This window comes from Ranitomeya variabilis, chromosome 8 (assembly GCF_051348905.1).
Source record: "Ranitomeya variabilis isolate aRanVar5 chromosome 8, aRanVar5.hap1, whole genome shotgun sequence".
NCBI lineage: Eukaryota > Metazoa > Chordata > Amphibia > Anura > Dendrobatidae > Ranitomeya > Ranitomeya variabilis.
Window position 1 is genome coordinate 205,242,914 of NC_135239.1, and position 16,844 is coordinate 205,259,757.

Genomic DNA, 16,844 nt, shown 5'->3' on the forward strand with positions numbered 1-16,844 from the left:
ATTAGATACACGGCTCAGTTAGTATCACACAGGAGAGGATTAGATGCACGGCTCAGCATAGTATCACAGTATAGGATTAGATGCATGGCTCAGCACACAGTATCAAACAGTATAGGATTAGGTACACAGCTCAGCAAAGTATCACACAGTATAGGATTAGATGCATGGCTCAGCATAGTATCACACAGTATAGGATTAGATGCATGGCTCAGCATAGTATCACACAGTATAGGATTAGATGCATGGCTCAGCATAGTATCACACAGTATAGGATTAGATACACGGCTCAGCATAGTATCACAGTATAGGATTAGATGCATGGCTCAGCATAGTATCACACAGTATAGGATTAGATGCATGGCTCAGCACACCGTATCACACAGGATAGGATTAGGTACACAGCTCAGCAAAGTATCACACAGTATAGGATTAGATGCATGGCTCAGCATAGTATCACACAGTATAGGATTAGATGCATGGCTCAGCATAGTATCACACAGTATAGGATTAGATACACGGCTCAGCATAGTATCACACAGTATAGGATTAGATGCATGGCTCAGCACACAGTATCACACAGGATAGGATTAGATACACGGCGCAGCAGACAGTATCACACAGGATAGGATTAGATACACGGCTCAGCATAGTATCACACAGTATAGGATTAGATGCATGGCTCAGCACACAGTATCACACAGGATAGGATTAGGTACACAGCTCAGCAAAGTATCACACAGTATAGGATTAGATGCATGGCTCAGCATAGTATCACACAGTATAGGATTAGATGCATGGCTCAGCATAGTATCACACAGTATAGGATTAGATGCATGGCTCAGCATAGTATCACACAGTATAGGATTAGATGCATGGCTCAGCACACAGTAGAGGATTAGGTACACAGCTCAGTTAGTATCACACAGGAGATGATTAGATGGATGGCTAAGCAGACAGTATCACACAGGAGAGGAGTAGATACACAGCTCAGTAACATACATGGGAGGAGATAACTGCTCAGAGTCAGCACCACAAATGAGAGGATTAGATTCCCTCTCCCCCTCCCCACTGATACTCACGGCTGCCTGCTGAGTGCTTCTCCCTCCCGTCCATGGTCTCCTCCTCCTCCTATGACTGCAGGGCTCCTGCGATCATCCTGGGAAGCTGGCCTGGAGCTCACAGATGCAGTGTGAGCTCCAGGAAGATGGCGCTGGTCTCCTGCCTCTGCCGTGCTGTGGACGGCTTAGGGGGCGTGGCCAGACCAGAGCAGGGAGCAGCTTATAATGGTAGGTATAGAGTCGGCTCCCGACCGCAGATCTCTATGCCCTGGGCTGCCGTAAATGCAGAGTCTAAGTGTCGCGCAGCTACACTTACACTCCTGCAAAGCAAAATGGTGGCGCCCAGTGGCTGAAAAAAAAATTAATAATAAAAAAAATGTTAAAGTTAAAAAATGTAAATTTGTATTAAAAATAATTGTTTATATAAACAATCATTTTTAATACAAAAAATAAAATGCGGCACCTTTCCTTTAAAGATCTTCACCAGACTGTTCGGTGAGGTCTCTGTACTCTCCAGGAGCTTAATGTCTTTGTGTTTTGTGTAAATTGTAGAGATCACAAAGGTGTGACCTGAATTGTTTTTTTTTATAGGTGAGAACAAGATTTCCTCCTGAGCCAAACGGCATTTTGCACATTGGTCACGCCAAGGCCATCAATTTCAACTTTGGATATGCAAAGGTGAGCCATCCTGCCCCGGCGCCCGCCTGGGGCTGCTCCGTATATCTCATTCTTAGTTATATATATACACACAGGCAAATGGTGGCATATGTTTTCTGCGCTATGATGACACCAACCCTGAAAAAGAGGAAGAGAAGTATTTTACTGGCATCAGAGACATGGTGGAATGGCTGGGTATGTAAGTCTATAATCACTGCTCATGGCTGGAGTACCTCTATCTTACACATGGTGGTGCTGTGTACCAGATGGTTAAAGGGGTTGTCTACTTTCAGAGGGCTCTCGCCTGCAACTCCGTTTGTTGTAAAAGGGGAAAAAAAAAGCTTTTCCTCAATCACTAATCTCAATTCATTTGTAGGCTGTAGCACTGACATTACATCAACAGCGCTGCAGCCAATCACGGAGTTCAGCAACTCTGTCTGTGCATGAGTAGCTCAGCGCTCTGGTTGGCTGCAGGTAAACAGTAGAGCCTTTAATTTGCCTAGTTAAAGGGGTTTTCCTCAGCTCAAAATTTCATTATAATCAGTAGATCTTGGAATGATAAAAAAAGTTCCACAATAGGATGTTTTTAAATAAAATGTTCCTGTGCCGAGATTCTTATAAATGTGCACTGTGTAATAGCTGTGTCTGACCGTGTTATTATTCAACGATCTATTGATTAAAATGAACTTTTTGTTTGTGAGGCATATGGAACCTGTGTACATTTCTGATGGATGGTCCTGGGCTTTAATCCCGGGGTATTGTTAAATGGAAGGCAGGTGTTAATAGCTGCTGTAATGTAGCACAAGCAGGTGGGGTGCACAAAGTTATCTGCCACCTACATAGCGCTCATGAGCACCTTGTAGTGCATAGATTTGCTGTAATGCAGGCAGCGCCCCTGGCACGGCAGAGCTGCTGGATTGGATCGGACACTGACTGATATCAAAAGGGGATCCCCCCCCCCCCCCCCCCTGGTGACTCCGATGGCTGCTCCACTTACAGTGGGAAAACTGAAAAGAAAAAAAAAAAAGGCTTTTTGTTTTATGATCGTGAGGGGGGGGTGTTATGTAAAAAACGACAGAGGAATATGAAATAAAGAGAAAATACAATGCAATAAAAAGCACCACCCGCACCAGTACAGATAGTTTTTATAGACTCTCTGTTCACATGAGATTATACATATTTAATGTATGAAATAAATAATTTTAAGTAAAATTGAAAGAATCCTAATAATAAAAGTTGTATGTAAAAGGTTAAAAAAAGACTGTTAAATCATAGTTGCTATAAGAAAAAAAAAAAGGTGATTTAGGACTTTGATAAATAAAGGGTTGATACAGTACTGGGCGGACTCGCTCAGGACTTGCCTTGTGTATGCTGGTTTGCATCATCTCCGGATTCCTCGGGGGCCGTCCTGGATATCACTGTGTATTGTGATTGGTGCAGTCAGTCTTCTGGATATTTGGGGAATACATAGAAGAGCTGCTCTTGGTGCAGATTGGTGGATAATTGGAGTGATTTATCCCTGATGTCAGAAGGCTTCAGGCCTGACCACGTCTTTCAGGATAACGCAGGGGAGGGTCAGACTTGTAGGATTTGTTAATCTTTTTTTCCTGTTGCAGGATACCAGCCGTACACGGTGACGCACGCCTCCGATAACTTTGACCAACTGTACGAGTGGGCGGTGGAGCTCATTAAAAGGTGAATACGGAGAGTAAGGGTACCGTCACACAGTGGCACTTTGGTTGCTACGACGGTACGATCCGTGACGTTCCAGCGATATCCATACGATATCGCTGTGTCTGACACGCAGCAGCGATCAGGGACCCCGCTGAGAATCGTACGTCGTAGCAGATCGTTTGGAACTTTCTTTCATCGCTGGATCTCCCGCTGTCATCGCGACGGTGTGTGACACCGATCCAGCGATGCGTTCGCTTGTAACCAGGGTAAACATCGGGTTACTAAGCGCAGGGCCGCGCTTAGTAACCCGATGTTTACCCTGGTTACCATCGTAAATGTAAAAAAAAAACAAACAGTACATACTCACATTCCGGTGTCCGTCAGGTCCCTCGCCGTCTGCTTCCCGCACTGACTGTGAGTGCCGGCCGGAAAGCAGGGCACAGCGGTGACGTCACCGCTGTGCTCTGCTTTTACTTTACGGCCGGCACTCAGTCAGTGCGGGAAGCAGACGGCCAGGGACCTGACGGACACCGGAATGTGAGTATGTACTGTTTGTTTTTTTTTAAATTTACGATGGTAACCAGGGTAAACATCGGGTTACTAAGCGCGGCCCTGCGCTTAGTAACCCGATGTTTACCCTGGTTACCCGGGGACTTCGGCATCGTTGGTCGCTGGAGAGCTGTCTGTGTGACAGCTCCCCAGCGACCACACAACGACTCGTATCGCTGGTCGTGATCGTTGGTAAATCGTTTAGTGTAACGGTACCCTAAGACGAAGTAAGCTTCATGCATAAAAGATAAGGAAAATCCAGTGTTCCCTGTTATCAGCCACTTGAGTCTGACTGTAGTGGCCTTCACTGTGAGGTCGCCATAATCACTTTACATGAAGGTCTCATCGGTTGTCTGAAGCGTTCTTTACATTTACTCCTTGTATAAATCGTAGTACTGCCCAAATGTTCTACATAGATTAGTTGGTGATCTGTATTTATTTGTTTAATAAAAGGGGTCACGCCTATGCCTGCCACCAAAAAGTGGATGAAATTAAAGGGCACAATCCACCTCCTTCACCCTGGAGAGATCGACCAGTTGAGGAGTCACTGCTGCTTTTTGAGGTGAGGTGGTTTTTTTTTCCCCATGGCCGACCATTTACCGCTACGTTTCTCAGGAGATTACAGCTTGGGTCGTCTCTGATGACACCGTCCCTTAAAGAATAGAAAATAAAACCTTTAGAAATTAAATAAATATTGCAAGTGTTTTGCTTCAGCCAATAGTGTATAATATTTTGTGATCCCAGGGAATGAAAAAGGGAAAGTTTGCCGAAGGAGAAGTCACACTTAGGATGAAGCTGGTGATGGAGGACGGGAAGATGGATCCAGTGGCTTATCGGATAAAGTACACCCCACACCACCGCACCGGAGACAAGTGGTAATGCCCCAGAGTTACACACAACACCGTTGTTATGAGTCCAGCATTCTTACTCTTCAGACTTTCTACATGTTAAAGGGGGTCATATTGTGTTACAGGGAGCAGCGCGTCCGACATGGCTGGAGATGGGGATAATGACTAGAGTTGAGTTGAGCGGATATGTTCGGAATCGGTTGAATCTCAATTTGCCATATTGGTGCCCTATTCGTGCCGAATTTATGTTTGATCGATTCCGAACATATTCGATCATTTCTACTCACTGACTCAAATGATGTTCGGCAAATACAATAATTGCTGCCGATCGTAATCTGAACCAAAGTTTGAATAATTTGCTGAACTCTAATCATGGCCTGTCTGTATACCAGACTGTCTGCAGACAGCAGCTTTGGTGCAGGGCGTCAATACGTCACTTCTCTGAAACCCCCTGGTGTCTCCTGTAGACTGCAGGACAAGAAGGGATGCTACAGAAAACATGAGATTTCCAAACAGCAGAGACGTGTCCTCACCTCTGCTCTATTTCACCTCTCGTACATTATCTGCTCTCTATCACTCACTGCTTTAGTGAACCTGTCACCAGCTTTGTCCCATGTGAGATAAGACCACCACCTTTCAGCCCTGATATACAGCATTCTATAGTGCTCTGTATCTGCCCCCAATCCGACCTGCATTACAAGAAACAATAAACCCATAATCCTATTTCCAATAGGCTAGTTGCACTTCAATTCTTGATCAACACATAATCTGCCTTGGCAGTACAAAGTGACTGATAGAAGAGATAGGTAAGTTAAAAACATTTTTTATTAAGTACAAAAAAAGTTAAAACATGAGATTAAAAAGACAGGGAAAAGATGGAAAAAAAACCTCCAAAATATCAGGGGAGGGCACAGTAAATGGTAAAGAAAAATTATTATGCCTGCTACATGTCCTTGCTATCTGATGTATATCGGCCTGACAACACGCAAACTGAAAGTCAGAGTAAGGGAGCACATTAGGGACATTAAAAAATCTAAAACAATAGAGGACATCTCAAAACTCTGGCGTATCTCACATGGGACAAACCTGGTGACAGGTTCCGTTTAATGTTCCATGTCGCCACCTATCTGAATTAAATTTTGCCGTTTTCACTGCTTTACCCCTTTACGACCTTGGATTTATAGGTACGTCCAAAGTCGCCTCTCCTTGTTTGCTGTAGCCTCCAGCGATGAGCCCACAACTTTTCTGGCTCATGTCAGCTGATTTAATCCACCCGATCCTCTTGACATGTTAAATGCCGCTGCCAATCTCTGACAACGGCATTATACATGGCCACGCTGGAAGCGCGTCACAAGTCCCGATCATCGGCACCTGTGTCACTTGACCGCGGGTCGCCGATGGCTTGGCATGACGACCCAGGGGATGCAGGAGACCCCTGTGGTTGTCATTGCCGGATATCTAGGAGTGCCGCCAGTGGTCACTTGCGCTGCATCCAAACCATGGTGGATGACTTTTATATAAATCCCATGCCCACTGTGCTTCTATTTGACGTGGCGTAAACTCAACCGCGGTGCAGGTTTACGAGGCGCAGCATGTCAATTTCTGTTGCGGATACGCTGGTCTTGGCAGCAATTTCCACACTATAATACATTGGATGCTTTAAATGCGCCTGGTTCAATGAACACATGCAGATTTAACTGCGTGATTGGACGCAGCGAAAATACAACTTTGTTGTTCAAATAGAAGCTCAGTCAGAAATAAAATACGAAGGTGTCGTTATGATATCGGAGTGCTTACTTCATGATTCAGTGGCTGTTCGTTAAAAAAAAGAAAAAAAAAATGATTTCAGTGATAAAAAAAAAAGCTGACATACCAAGTTTGAGCGGGGTCTACTACTTCTCAGATTGCTCTTCTGAACAGAATAAAAACCGGAGAAACTTTATAAATGTGTGCCATCACAAGAAAGATTTGGGAGTGGAAGCTGGCACTTTAGGATTAGGAGTAGGGTTGAGCGAAACGGATCGGACATTTTCAAAAGTCGCCGACTTTCAGCAAAGTCGGGTTTCCTGAAACCCGACCCGATCCCACTGTGGGATCGGCCATGCGGTCGGCGATCTTTGCGCCAAAGTCGCGTTTCATATGACGCTTTCCCCGCCATTTTTTCAGCCAGTGAAGGAGTGTGGGCAGCGTGATGACATAGGTTCCGGCTTGCTTTGTGCGGCGTCACAGGGGGTAAAACTGCCATCTTAACGTTTGGGATATAGCGATTTGCACAGTGAAACACAAACTTTGGAGAGAGAGGGAGATGCATTGGGTTTCGTGTTTCGGTTGGCCCCCGACTTTTCACAATAGGCCGATTTCACACGATCCGACTTTTGAGACAGTCGGGTTTCACGAGACCCGACTCGATCCTAAAAAAGCAAAAGTCGCTCAACCCTAATTAGGAGGCCTCCACAAGCCGTATTCACACCAAATCTTAACACCAATGCTACTTTTCAAAACGAGTGAGAAAAATATTCCTAACAACCAGCTCATGTACTGTACAAACCAGGACTACGAAGAAGAGGAGAGTTTGTTAAAACATCGGTTACAAGAAGCAAAAAAACCATCAAAGAGACTCGGGAATACCACACTGCCATCCCACACTGCCATCCCATGTACTGAAACGGAAATAAACAAGCATTTTTTTAACGACCGTGAAGTCCGTTAACTGATTGAAGGTGGAATATTAGCAATGGATGACATAACTGGTTGTGACCTCATTATAATCGGCACTGGTGGCTAATGTACTCTCCAAAGATTATGGTAATGAAGACTTAGAAGTTAGTTTTCTGCACCAACTGGTCCATCACTGTCCTTTGTGTATCGAAGAAAACCAGATAAAATAAAAGTAAACGAAAATCAGATATTAACTCAGGTGGACGCAAACCCCATAACAGCCAGACATCCTGACACAAGGAAATGGCCATTGTTAGTAAGTGATTGCGTACAAGATTACATTTCACCCAGTAGAAGGGACAAATTGATGGTAAAAGCTCAGTGTAAGGAATTACTATTAAGACAAGTTCATATTTTATAGTGTGGTGATTTAACTACTGTACTATTCTTTCTAAAAACTTGAAAAAGGACATCTAGTGATGTTCATAAAAAAGTTACTTGTATATTTTAAAAAGTTGGTAAAAATATTAAAAATGATTCTTTTAATTTAGTATCAAACATGTATGAATAGGATGAGACTTTATTTAGAAAATCGCTCCTCGAAATGTGATCCCAACTTGAAACTCTGAACAAATGTAACCAAGAACACATATAGTATATGCATTTAAAAAAAAAAAAAAAAGTTTTCCTGAAATCGACCATCAAAATTTTAAATTTGACTCCTCAAAAACAAAATATCAACAGTCTTGTGAATCAAATTAATCCCTGTAAAATTCTGATCAAAATGATGCCTCTCCCATGTCTTTATCTTAATTCTAAAAGCCCAAAATTCTGACTTTTTCAAAACTTTGGAAATCTATAAAAAATTAAAAAAAATGAAGATACAAATTTCAAAACTAATTTTTAATTCACTAAAGTATCACTTAAAAAAAAAAAAAAAAAAGTCAAAGAAAATATCCTAAGATGTCGGGTAAAAAAAAATATTCAGATTTGGATCACTTGACATGGAATGACCCCTGCATGACATGATCCATCTATGCAGCCATTGTAAGTAGTGATTAGTAATCTGTTTTCCTTCCCGTTTGCAGGTGCATTTATCCCACATACGACTATACTCATTGCCTATGTGACTCCATAGAACATATCACACATTCTCTCTGCACCAAAGAGTTCCAGGCCAGGTAAGAGTATTGGGAATATACCTGCGGATCGGGGTCCGTCGTGAGCCCAATATTATAGTATACGGACTGTGTGCATCACTACAACCCCCCCGGCTGTCTGCAGTCCATAGCTTATCGGGACAAGAAGTGATGCAAAAGCCAAGCAGCGAGGGATCCAAATGGCAGAGCCTGTGTGTCCTGCCACATTTCACTCCTCGCACATGTCCGTGCTGCTGGTGTTACTGGCCTGTAGCGCCAATATATGGGGTGTCTGACCTAACACGCTCTAGGGCAGACACAGTATAGCTGATCGGCACTTGTTTATAACCTCTATATGTTGCAACTATTGGGACGTTTTTGATGCAAATGATTGACTGCAGCACATTCAGTTCATGTCGGTGCTGACAAACAGTGACTTATGTGATCAGTGATGATCGAGCAAACGATCACTGATATTGATTATACTAAATGTTCAGGAATGATGATTCCTACGAGGGATCATGGAAAAGGAACTTTAAGGCTAAGTTCACATTTGCGTTGTGCGGTGCTGCGTCGGCGACACAACGCACAACGCAAATGTAAACGCATGCACAACGCAGCGTTTTGTAACGCATGCGTCCACTTTTGCATGGTTTTTGGCGCAGAAAAAACTGCATCTTGCTGCGTTCCCTGCGCCCTGACGCATGCACCACAGTGAGGCATGCGTCACAAAACGCAAGTGCAACGCATGTCCATGCGCCCCCCATGTTAAATATAGGGACGCATGCGTCTCCGCGGCTGCGCCCGACGCAACGCAAATGTGAACGTAGCCTAAGAAAAGGTTAGGCCGATCAATTAGTCTAATCTCCTCACAGCCATTACATTGGGTTACTGTGATTTCGTCTCCACCTCTCCAGGCGATCATCGTACTTCTGGCTGTGTAACGCGCTGGATGTGTACTGCCCGGTGCAGTGGGAATACGGACGGCTGAACCTTCACTATGCAGTGGTGTCAAAGAGGAAAATAATTAAACTGGTGGAAACGGGAGCTGTCAGGTCAGTGGGACGTTGTGTTAATGCAGGTGACACTTTTCGTTGCTGTGACTCCTATAGTCGGGATTGTAAATTCTTCTCTTATTGTAGGGACTGGGATGATCCTCGTCTCTTCACGCTGACAGCTTTGAGGCGGAGAGGATTCCCACCCGAAGCAATAAATAATTTCTGTGCAAGGGTATGGACTGACTTGATATCAAAATATCATAGTAACAGGTCAGGGGTTTGGGGTCCGGCTGCTGAGATCCCAACTGACGGCTAAAATGGCTAATCAGAAGTATTCAGGCGAGTGATCAGCTCCCTGTGGAGGGAGCGATGTACATACAGCTTAGACTTTCTGTAAAAAGCCATACTCTGCTCTCAGGGCAGGTGTAAGTCAATAGTTATTTTTTATACACTTAGATAGCGCTATCACCGCACTTTACAGACTTAACCACTGTTCCTATTGGAGGGGTCACAATCTTCTTCCCATCACTATGTCTTTGGAGTGAGGGAGTAAACCCACACAAACAGGAAGAACATACAAGCTCTTTGCAAATGTTGTCCTGGGTGGGATTTGAATCCAGGTCCCCAGCGCTGCAAGACTACAGTGCTTACCACTTAGCCACCATGCTGCCCTATGTATAGTACAATGCTGACCACTGAGCCACCGTTCTGCCCTATGTATAGTACAGTGCGGACCACTGAGCCACCGTGCTGCCCTATGTATAGTACAGTGCGGACCACTGAGCCACCGTGCTGCCCTATGTATAGTACAGTGCTGACCACTGAGCCACAGTGCTGCCCTATGTATAGTACAGTGCGGACCACTGAGCCACCGTGCTGCCCTATGTATAGTACAGTGCTGACCACTGAGCCACAGTGCTGCCCTATGTATAGTACAGTGCTGACCACTGAGCCACAGTGCTGCCCTATGTATAGTACAGTGCTGACCACTGAGCCACCGTGCTGCCCTATGTATAGTACAGTGCTAACCACTGAGCCACAGTGCTGCCCTATGTATAGTACAGTGCTAACCACTGAGCCACATTGCTGCCCGGGATGATGTTTCTGCATCTCTGAAACCCCCTTCTGTCTCCTGTAGACTGCAGGACAAGAAGAGATGCTACAGAAAATGAGATTTCCAAAAGTCAGAGACTTTTCCTTGTCTCTGCTTTATTTCACCTCTCGCACATTATCCGGTTTATTATTTATGTATATAACATATTCTGCCACCTATATAATTATATTTGTCACGTGTCCTCATCAATAGGATGGGGAATAACTTGGCAGCATGTGCACCAGGTCTCCTTTCATGGCCCATGCGCCTGCCGCATACATCTGTGTGCTGTACTATAATAATATATGTATACTCGCGGCAGATCAGAATGGATTCCCTAGATTCTTACTTTTCTGTGTACAGGTCGGTGTAACAGTTGCCCAGACTACAATGGAGCCTCACCTGCTGGAATCCTGCGTCCGAGAGGTCCTGAATGATACAGCCCCTCGAATCATGGCTGTGCTGGAACCCCTGAAAATTAGAATCACCAACTTCCCTGGAGACCAAGTAAGTGACTGGTGCTCCCGTGACCTGTTTTGTTTTTTTTTCCTTTTTTGAGGGGGGATGTGGGGTATTCTTCCAGTAATGTGCCCTCCATTGTATAATCACAGCTATTAGATGTCAAAGTGCCAAACTTCCCAGCAGATGAGTCTAAAGGTTTCCACACAGTGCCGTTCTCCTCCACCATCTATATCGAGCAGTCGGATTTCAGGGAGGTAAGTGATTATGCCGATCTTTATGTCCGCAGTGATGGGTAGGGGCAGACCACCAGGCATCTGCATCTATGGCAAAATCCCCATACGACTTTACCAGAAGATGACTCTGAAAACAGCAGAGATCCCTGCGCCCCCATCCTAGCGGTGTGGTATAAAGTCCTTTCCTCGCCCCCATCATCTAGCGGTATAGCAGAGGTGTAATTCATATCCGTAATGGAAGAACTTAGTATTTTTCTGTTCCTTTCATAGGTGATGGAGAAGGGATATAAGCGACTGACCCCAGAGCAGCCGGTCGGCCTCAGACACGCTGGGTACGTCGTCTCTGTACAGAACGTCATAAAGGTGAGCGCTGATCATTACCTTACATTTGTCCATTCCGTGACTTACTGAGAATAAATGCTTTAGTAAAGTGAGATTTCCATAGTGGAGACTTGCGGGTTTTCGACTATTTCACTTCTCACACATTAAGTACAAGGAGTCCCACTGAGGCCATACTTTTCTAGCCCGTGGGTCTTCTGCATTATTAAGCTATTTATATGCTATCATTTAACTCCTTCCCACATTTGGACGTGAATTAATGTCCTGAGAAGGAGTCGGCATATGTGGAGGGGGCTCCGCTCTCTGCACATGCAGCTGATCTGGCTATATTAGATGACCATTGCCGTTTTGCTATTTTTCTGGTCAGGCCCATCGGCCACTTCGGGACTGACGAGTTAATATGACACCCAGGATATACTGAAGGCCTTAGTCTCTGCCATCTTGGTATCCCCATTAAGCTCAACCACAGGCTGAGTTCATGCTTTTCATTATATACTGCCTTATTGCAGTATATAGTATAGGTGATAAAACGATCAATAAACAAATTTCTATAAATTAAACGCATCCTCACACCACGTTACAAACCAGTCCTTACTCTGCTCCATCAGCAGAAAAATAAAAATGTTACGGGCTTCAGAAAATGATCACACAAACTCTAATTAACCTCTTCATGACATAAGACGAAAGTTTACGTCATGGTTTGCAAAATTACGTAAACTTGCATCATGGCGATCATGCGGGCACAGGAGCACATCACCGTCGGGAGCTCGGCTTAAGTTATAGCCAAACTCCGGCTGGCATGGCCATCTAAGGCTTCTTTCACACTGGAGAAAAAAACGCATCCTGCAAAGTTGCCCGCAGGATGTGTTTTTTCTCCATTGACTTGCATTAGCGACGCATTGCGACGTATGGCTACACATCGCATCCGTCGTGCGACGGATGCGTCGTGTTTTGGCGGACCGTCGGCACAAAAAAAGTTACATGTAACTTTTTTTGTGCGTCGTGTCCGCCATTACCAACCGCACATGCGCGGCCGGAACTCTGCCCCCTCCTCCTCGGACATTACAATGGGGCAGCGGATGCTTTGAAAAACTGCATCTGCTGCCCCCGTTGTTCATTATTTTCACAACATACGTCGTGCCGACGCACGGCAACGGCCCCGTACCGACGCTAGTGTGAAAGTAGCCTAAATGTCCTGGATGCTTTTGTTTCTTCTAACAGGATGGAAATGGTAAAGTGTTGGAGCTGGAGGTCACCTGCACAAAGTCTGACGTAGCCGAGAAGCCCAAAGCTTTTATCCACTGGGTGTCCGACCCGCTTGTGTGTGAAGTGCGTCTCTACGACCGCCTGTAAGTGTCCGCAGCCTCTTGGTTCTGAGGTTCATTTCCTATTTATCATGCATTACTCAACCCCTCGGCAGAGTGATGGTACGTGCCGGGACAAAAGTCATGCTATAGTGTACACCAGTGAGATCTCCAAAGTGGGGGGCATACTGTGTCCCCCCGCTATTTCACCTCTCACACAAACCCATGAAAGGAGACGATAAAAGCAGACGTTACAGGGCCCAGACTAGACGATCTGAGAGGTGACCTGTCTGGACCCCGCTCTGATACGTTGCAGCATTTGTGCTGCTGATACATTTTATCTACACTGGATACAGTTGAAACAAAATATAATTCAGTCTTTACATATTTTTCAAGGTTTCTTTTTTTTTTTTTCTCCCCTGAATGTAAATGTTTTCATTGCCGGACTCTTGACGTCGGCGTCCACCCAGGATAATCTGTGGAGGAGAAACGACTGAAGGAAGAATTGTCACATTGTATCTGGTATTGTTTCAGATTCCAGCACAAGAGTCCTGAAGATCCGTCTGAGGTTCCTGGTGGATTCTTAAGTGACATAAATCCTGTAAGTTCCCCAGAAGTTAAAGATCTGAATATTGCAATCTCATAAAATAATACCGTCGCAGTGCAGGTATCACCGTTCATCTGCTTTATAGAATCACCTACCAGTCACCTGTAGAGAATATTATGATACTGATTAGGGAGGAAAGGGGCAAGGAGTTGTGTGGGCTTCATGTTCTTCATCTTATACTGCCATTAAAGTTAGACGAACCCACTGATACACACGACCCTTTTGGTATTAAGGGAATAAGCCGCTGCCAGAGCCGTTTGGTAGTGACTAAACATGGCCATTTGAGGACGATGAACATTCATGTGTATGGGGAGTCGGGAGAGATGGCTGTCGGCTGAACAATCATTCGGGCAGCTATTGTTTGGGGACTTTAGCCCGTCCCCAGCCTGCTGCAGTGGCCACAGGGAACACTCAATTGCAGTCGCCCATATAGCACATGGACCGTAGGTTTATTGTCCTTTTTGGAGCCGTGTCCCACAACATTAGCTTGTGAACCTCTATCAGAAATCACATGATGTAATATTGAGCCACAGAAAACACAATAAGGGAAATGATTTGTAGATATGACTAAGACAGACGGCTCCTACCCTGGTGCCAATGTTCAGTAATAAGATGACACCGGTTACAATGTCTTGCAGCTGGAAGTTGTGTAGGGGGCCTTAAAAGCACTGTTTGGGGAACTCGGAGTGACCGGGTCATATATAGGTAGTAGATAGAATAACTGCTATCATGGCCAGCAACATTCAGTCTTAGACCTGGGTGCAATCTCCATTAACCCCTTCATGACCTTGGGATTTTCCGTTTTTCCGTGTTCGTTTTTCACTCCCCTCCTTCCCAGAGCCATAACTTTTTTATTTTTCCGTCAATTTGGCCATGTGATGGCTTATTTTTTGCGGGACGAGTTGTACTTTTGAACGACATGATTCGTTTTACCATGTCGTGTACTAGAAAACGGGAAAAAAAATTCCAAGTGCGGTGAAATTGCAAAAAAAGTGCAATCCCACACTTGTTTTTTGCTTGGCTTTTTTGCTAGGTTCACTAAATGCTAAAACTGACCTGCCATTATGATTCTCCAGGTCATTACGAGTTCATAGACACCTAACATGACTAGGTTATTTTTTACCTAAGTGGTGAAAAAAAATTGCAAACTTTGCTTAAAAAAAAAAAAAAAGCGCCATTTTCCGATACTCGTAGCGTCTCCATATTTCATGATCTGGGGTCGGTTGAGGGCTTATTTTTTGCGTGCCGAGCTGGCGTTTTTAATGATTCGAATTCGGTGCAGATGCGTTCTTTTGATCGCCCGTTATTGCATTTTAATGCAATGTCGCGGCGACCAAAAAAACGTAATTCTGGCGTTTCAATTTTTTTTCACGTTACGCTGTTTAGCGATCAGGTTAATGCTTTTTTTTATTGATAGATCGGGCGATTCTGAACGTGGCGATACCAAATAGGTGTAGATTTGATTTTTTTATTGATTTATTTTGATTGGGGCGAAAGGGGGGTGATTTAAACTTCTTTATATTTTTTTCATTTCTTTTAACTTTTTTTTTTTTTAACTTTTGCCATGCTTCAATAGCTTCCATGGGAGGCTAGAAGCAGGCACAGCACGATCGGCTCTGCTACATAGCAGCGATCTGCTGTTCGCTGCTATGTAGTAGAAAATCAGGTGTGCTGTGAGCGCCGACCACAGGGTGGCGCTCACAGCTACCGGCGATCAGTAACCATAGAGGTCTCAAGGACCTCTATGGTTACAATGGAGAAGCATCGCCGACCTCTGATCATGTGACGAGGGTCGGCGATGCCGTCATTTCTGGCCGCCAGGCCGGATGCGGTAGTTAAATGCCGCTGTCTGCGTTTGACAGCGGCATTTAACTAGTTAATAGCGGCGGGTGAATCGCGATTTCACCCGCCGCTATTGCGGGCACATGTCAGCTGTTCAAAACAGCTGACATGTCCCGGCTTTGATGCGGGCTCACCGCGGAGCCCTGCATCAAAGTAAGGGAGCTGACCTCGGACGTACTATCCCGTCCGATGTCAGTAAGGGGTTAATTCAGCATGTCCCTAAAGCTGAATGCAAAAACTGTGGATTCTGCAGCAACTTATCATAGTGGAACAATTCTGCATCATGTGCACTTGGCTAATACTTCCATACATGATATGAAAGCTCTAGAGAGGGAAGGCTTTCCACATGCACACTCCTTTACACCCCATCGTGCTCCGAGTTTTGCAGTGATGTGACCATGTCCCCTTCCTATCACAGGACTCTTTGACTGTCATCCCAGATGCCCTCGTAGACCAGTCTGTAAAGAACTGCAAGTCTCTAGACAAGTTCCAGTTTGAAAGATTGGGCTATTTCTCTGTGGATCCAGACACCACTGAAGACAAGGTCAGTCTTCTCATCGCCAAGTTCATCGTCTCTGTGCATCGCTACAACCCCCCTGCATAGTATTGGTACATGCCGGGACAAGATGTGATGCTAGACTATAGGCCAGTGAGAACTCCAAAGTGGGGGGGATACTGTGTCTCCTCGCTATTTCACCTCTCGCACAGAAAATTAAATCAGTCCGAGGCTGCACTACTGAGACATGTCCAGTGTTGTCATAAATACCTGGTGTAGCTCCAGACTGCTACATATTAATGTGCCCAAATATGGTCCGAACTAACTTGTTCTGGGTTCTCCTCTTTTTTTCAGATTGTATTTAATAGGACAGTTACACTGAAGGAAGATCCTGGGAAGGTGTGAAGCATCTCTGTACGAAGCTGGACAATGAAGAAGGCGCTGCACAACAATCCAGAAGAACCGCTTGCCTTAACTGGGATGGGGGAGGAGGCTTTATCCAAAGTCCAATTGGTTTTTATTACAGATTGCAATTGGAAAAATAATAAACATGCACTTATGTAATTCATTCTTCAGCTAGCTGTGTCTGTGCTGCTATTCACACTTCTTCCTCTAGGTGGAGCCCTACACCCAGGATAAGACAGAAAAGTCTTTGCCTCTATATATTGAATTTCGTTTGTTTAAGTAAATGGGGTTATGAAAGCATGTTTGAATGAAGAGGGAAAGATACTGGAAGTAAAGAGTTTAGATATTTTAGATGGGTAGCAACCACTGTAGAGCAGGACTGGATGAGATATGAGGGAATAGGGTCACTGGTGCAGGTTGTAGGGCAAGAAGAAACGAGGAACCTGGTCACCTCTTCTGTAACACATTCGAAGATGGAAAAA

The 16,844-nt window shown here is 44.7% G+C and overlaps 1 protein-coding gene and 2 non-coding genes across 3 annotated transcripts in view; all 3 read left to right on the forward strand.

Annotated features, from left to right (window-relative positions):
* Nucleotides 1-16,525, forward strand: part of QARS1 (glutaminyl-tRNA synthetase 1) — a 49,614-nt gene extending 33,089 nt beyond the window's left edge. Inside the window, exons 10-24 of the mRNA XM_077276462.1 lie at nt 1,650-1,736; nt 1,811-1,910; nt 3,332-3,410; nt 4,392-4,500; nt 4,683-4,813; nt 8,533-8,625; nt 9,501-9,638; nt 9,726-9,813; nt 11,038-11,181; nt 11,286-11,390; nt 11,640-11,732; nt 12,930-13,057; nt 13,547-13,613; nt 15,880-16,005; nt 16,312-16,525. Of these exons, the coding sequence (XP_077132577.1) occupies nt 1,650-1,736; nt 1,811-1,910; nt 3,332-3,410; nt 4,392-4,500; nt 4,683-4,813; nt 8,533-8,625; nt 9,501-9,638; nt 9,726-9,813; nt 11,038-11,181; nt 11,286-11,390; nt 11,640-11,732; nt 12,930-13,057; nt 13,547-13,613; nt 15,880-16,005; nt 16,312-16,362 (1,539 nt within the window). The 3' untranslated portion in view covers nt 16,363-16,525. The remainder of the gene's footprint in view (nt 1-1,649; nt 1,737-1,810; nt 1,911-3,331; nt 3,411-4,391; nt 4,501-4,682; nt 4,814-8,532; nt 8,626-9,500; nt 9,639-9,725; nt 9,814-11,037; nt 11,182-11,285; nt 11,391-11,639; nt 11,733-12,929; nt 13,058-13,546; nt 13,614-15,879; nt 16,006-16,311) is intronic.
* LOC143788987 (small nucleolar RNA SNORA14) lies at nt 5,220-5,351 on the forward strand. The gene has a single exon (XR_013218803.1). It is a non-coding gene; the product is annotated as a small nucleolar RNA SNORA14 (small nucleolar RNA).
* LOC143788986 (small nucleolar RNA SNORA14) lies at nt 10,686-10,812 on the forward strand. Its single transcript, XR_013218802.1, has one exon. It is a non-coding gene; the product is annotated as a small nucleolar RNA SNORA14 (small nucleolar RNA).
* Nucleotides 16,526-16,844: the final 319 nt, after the last annotated feature.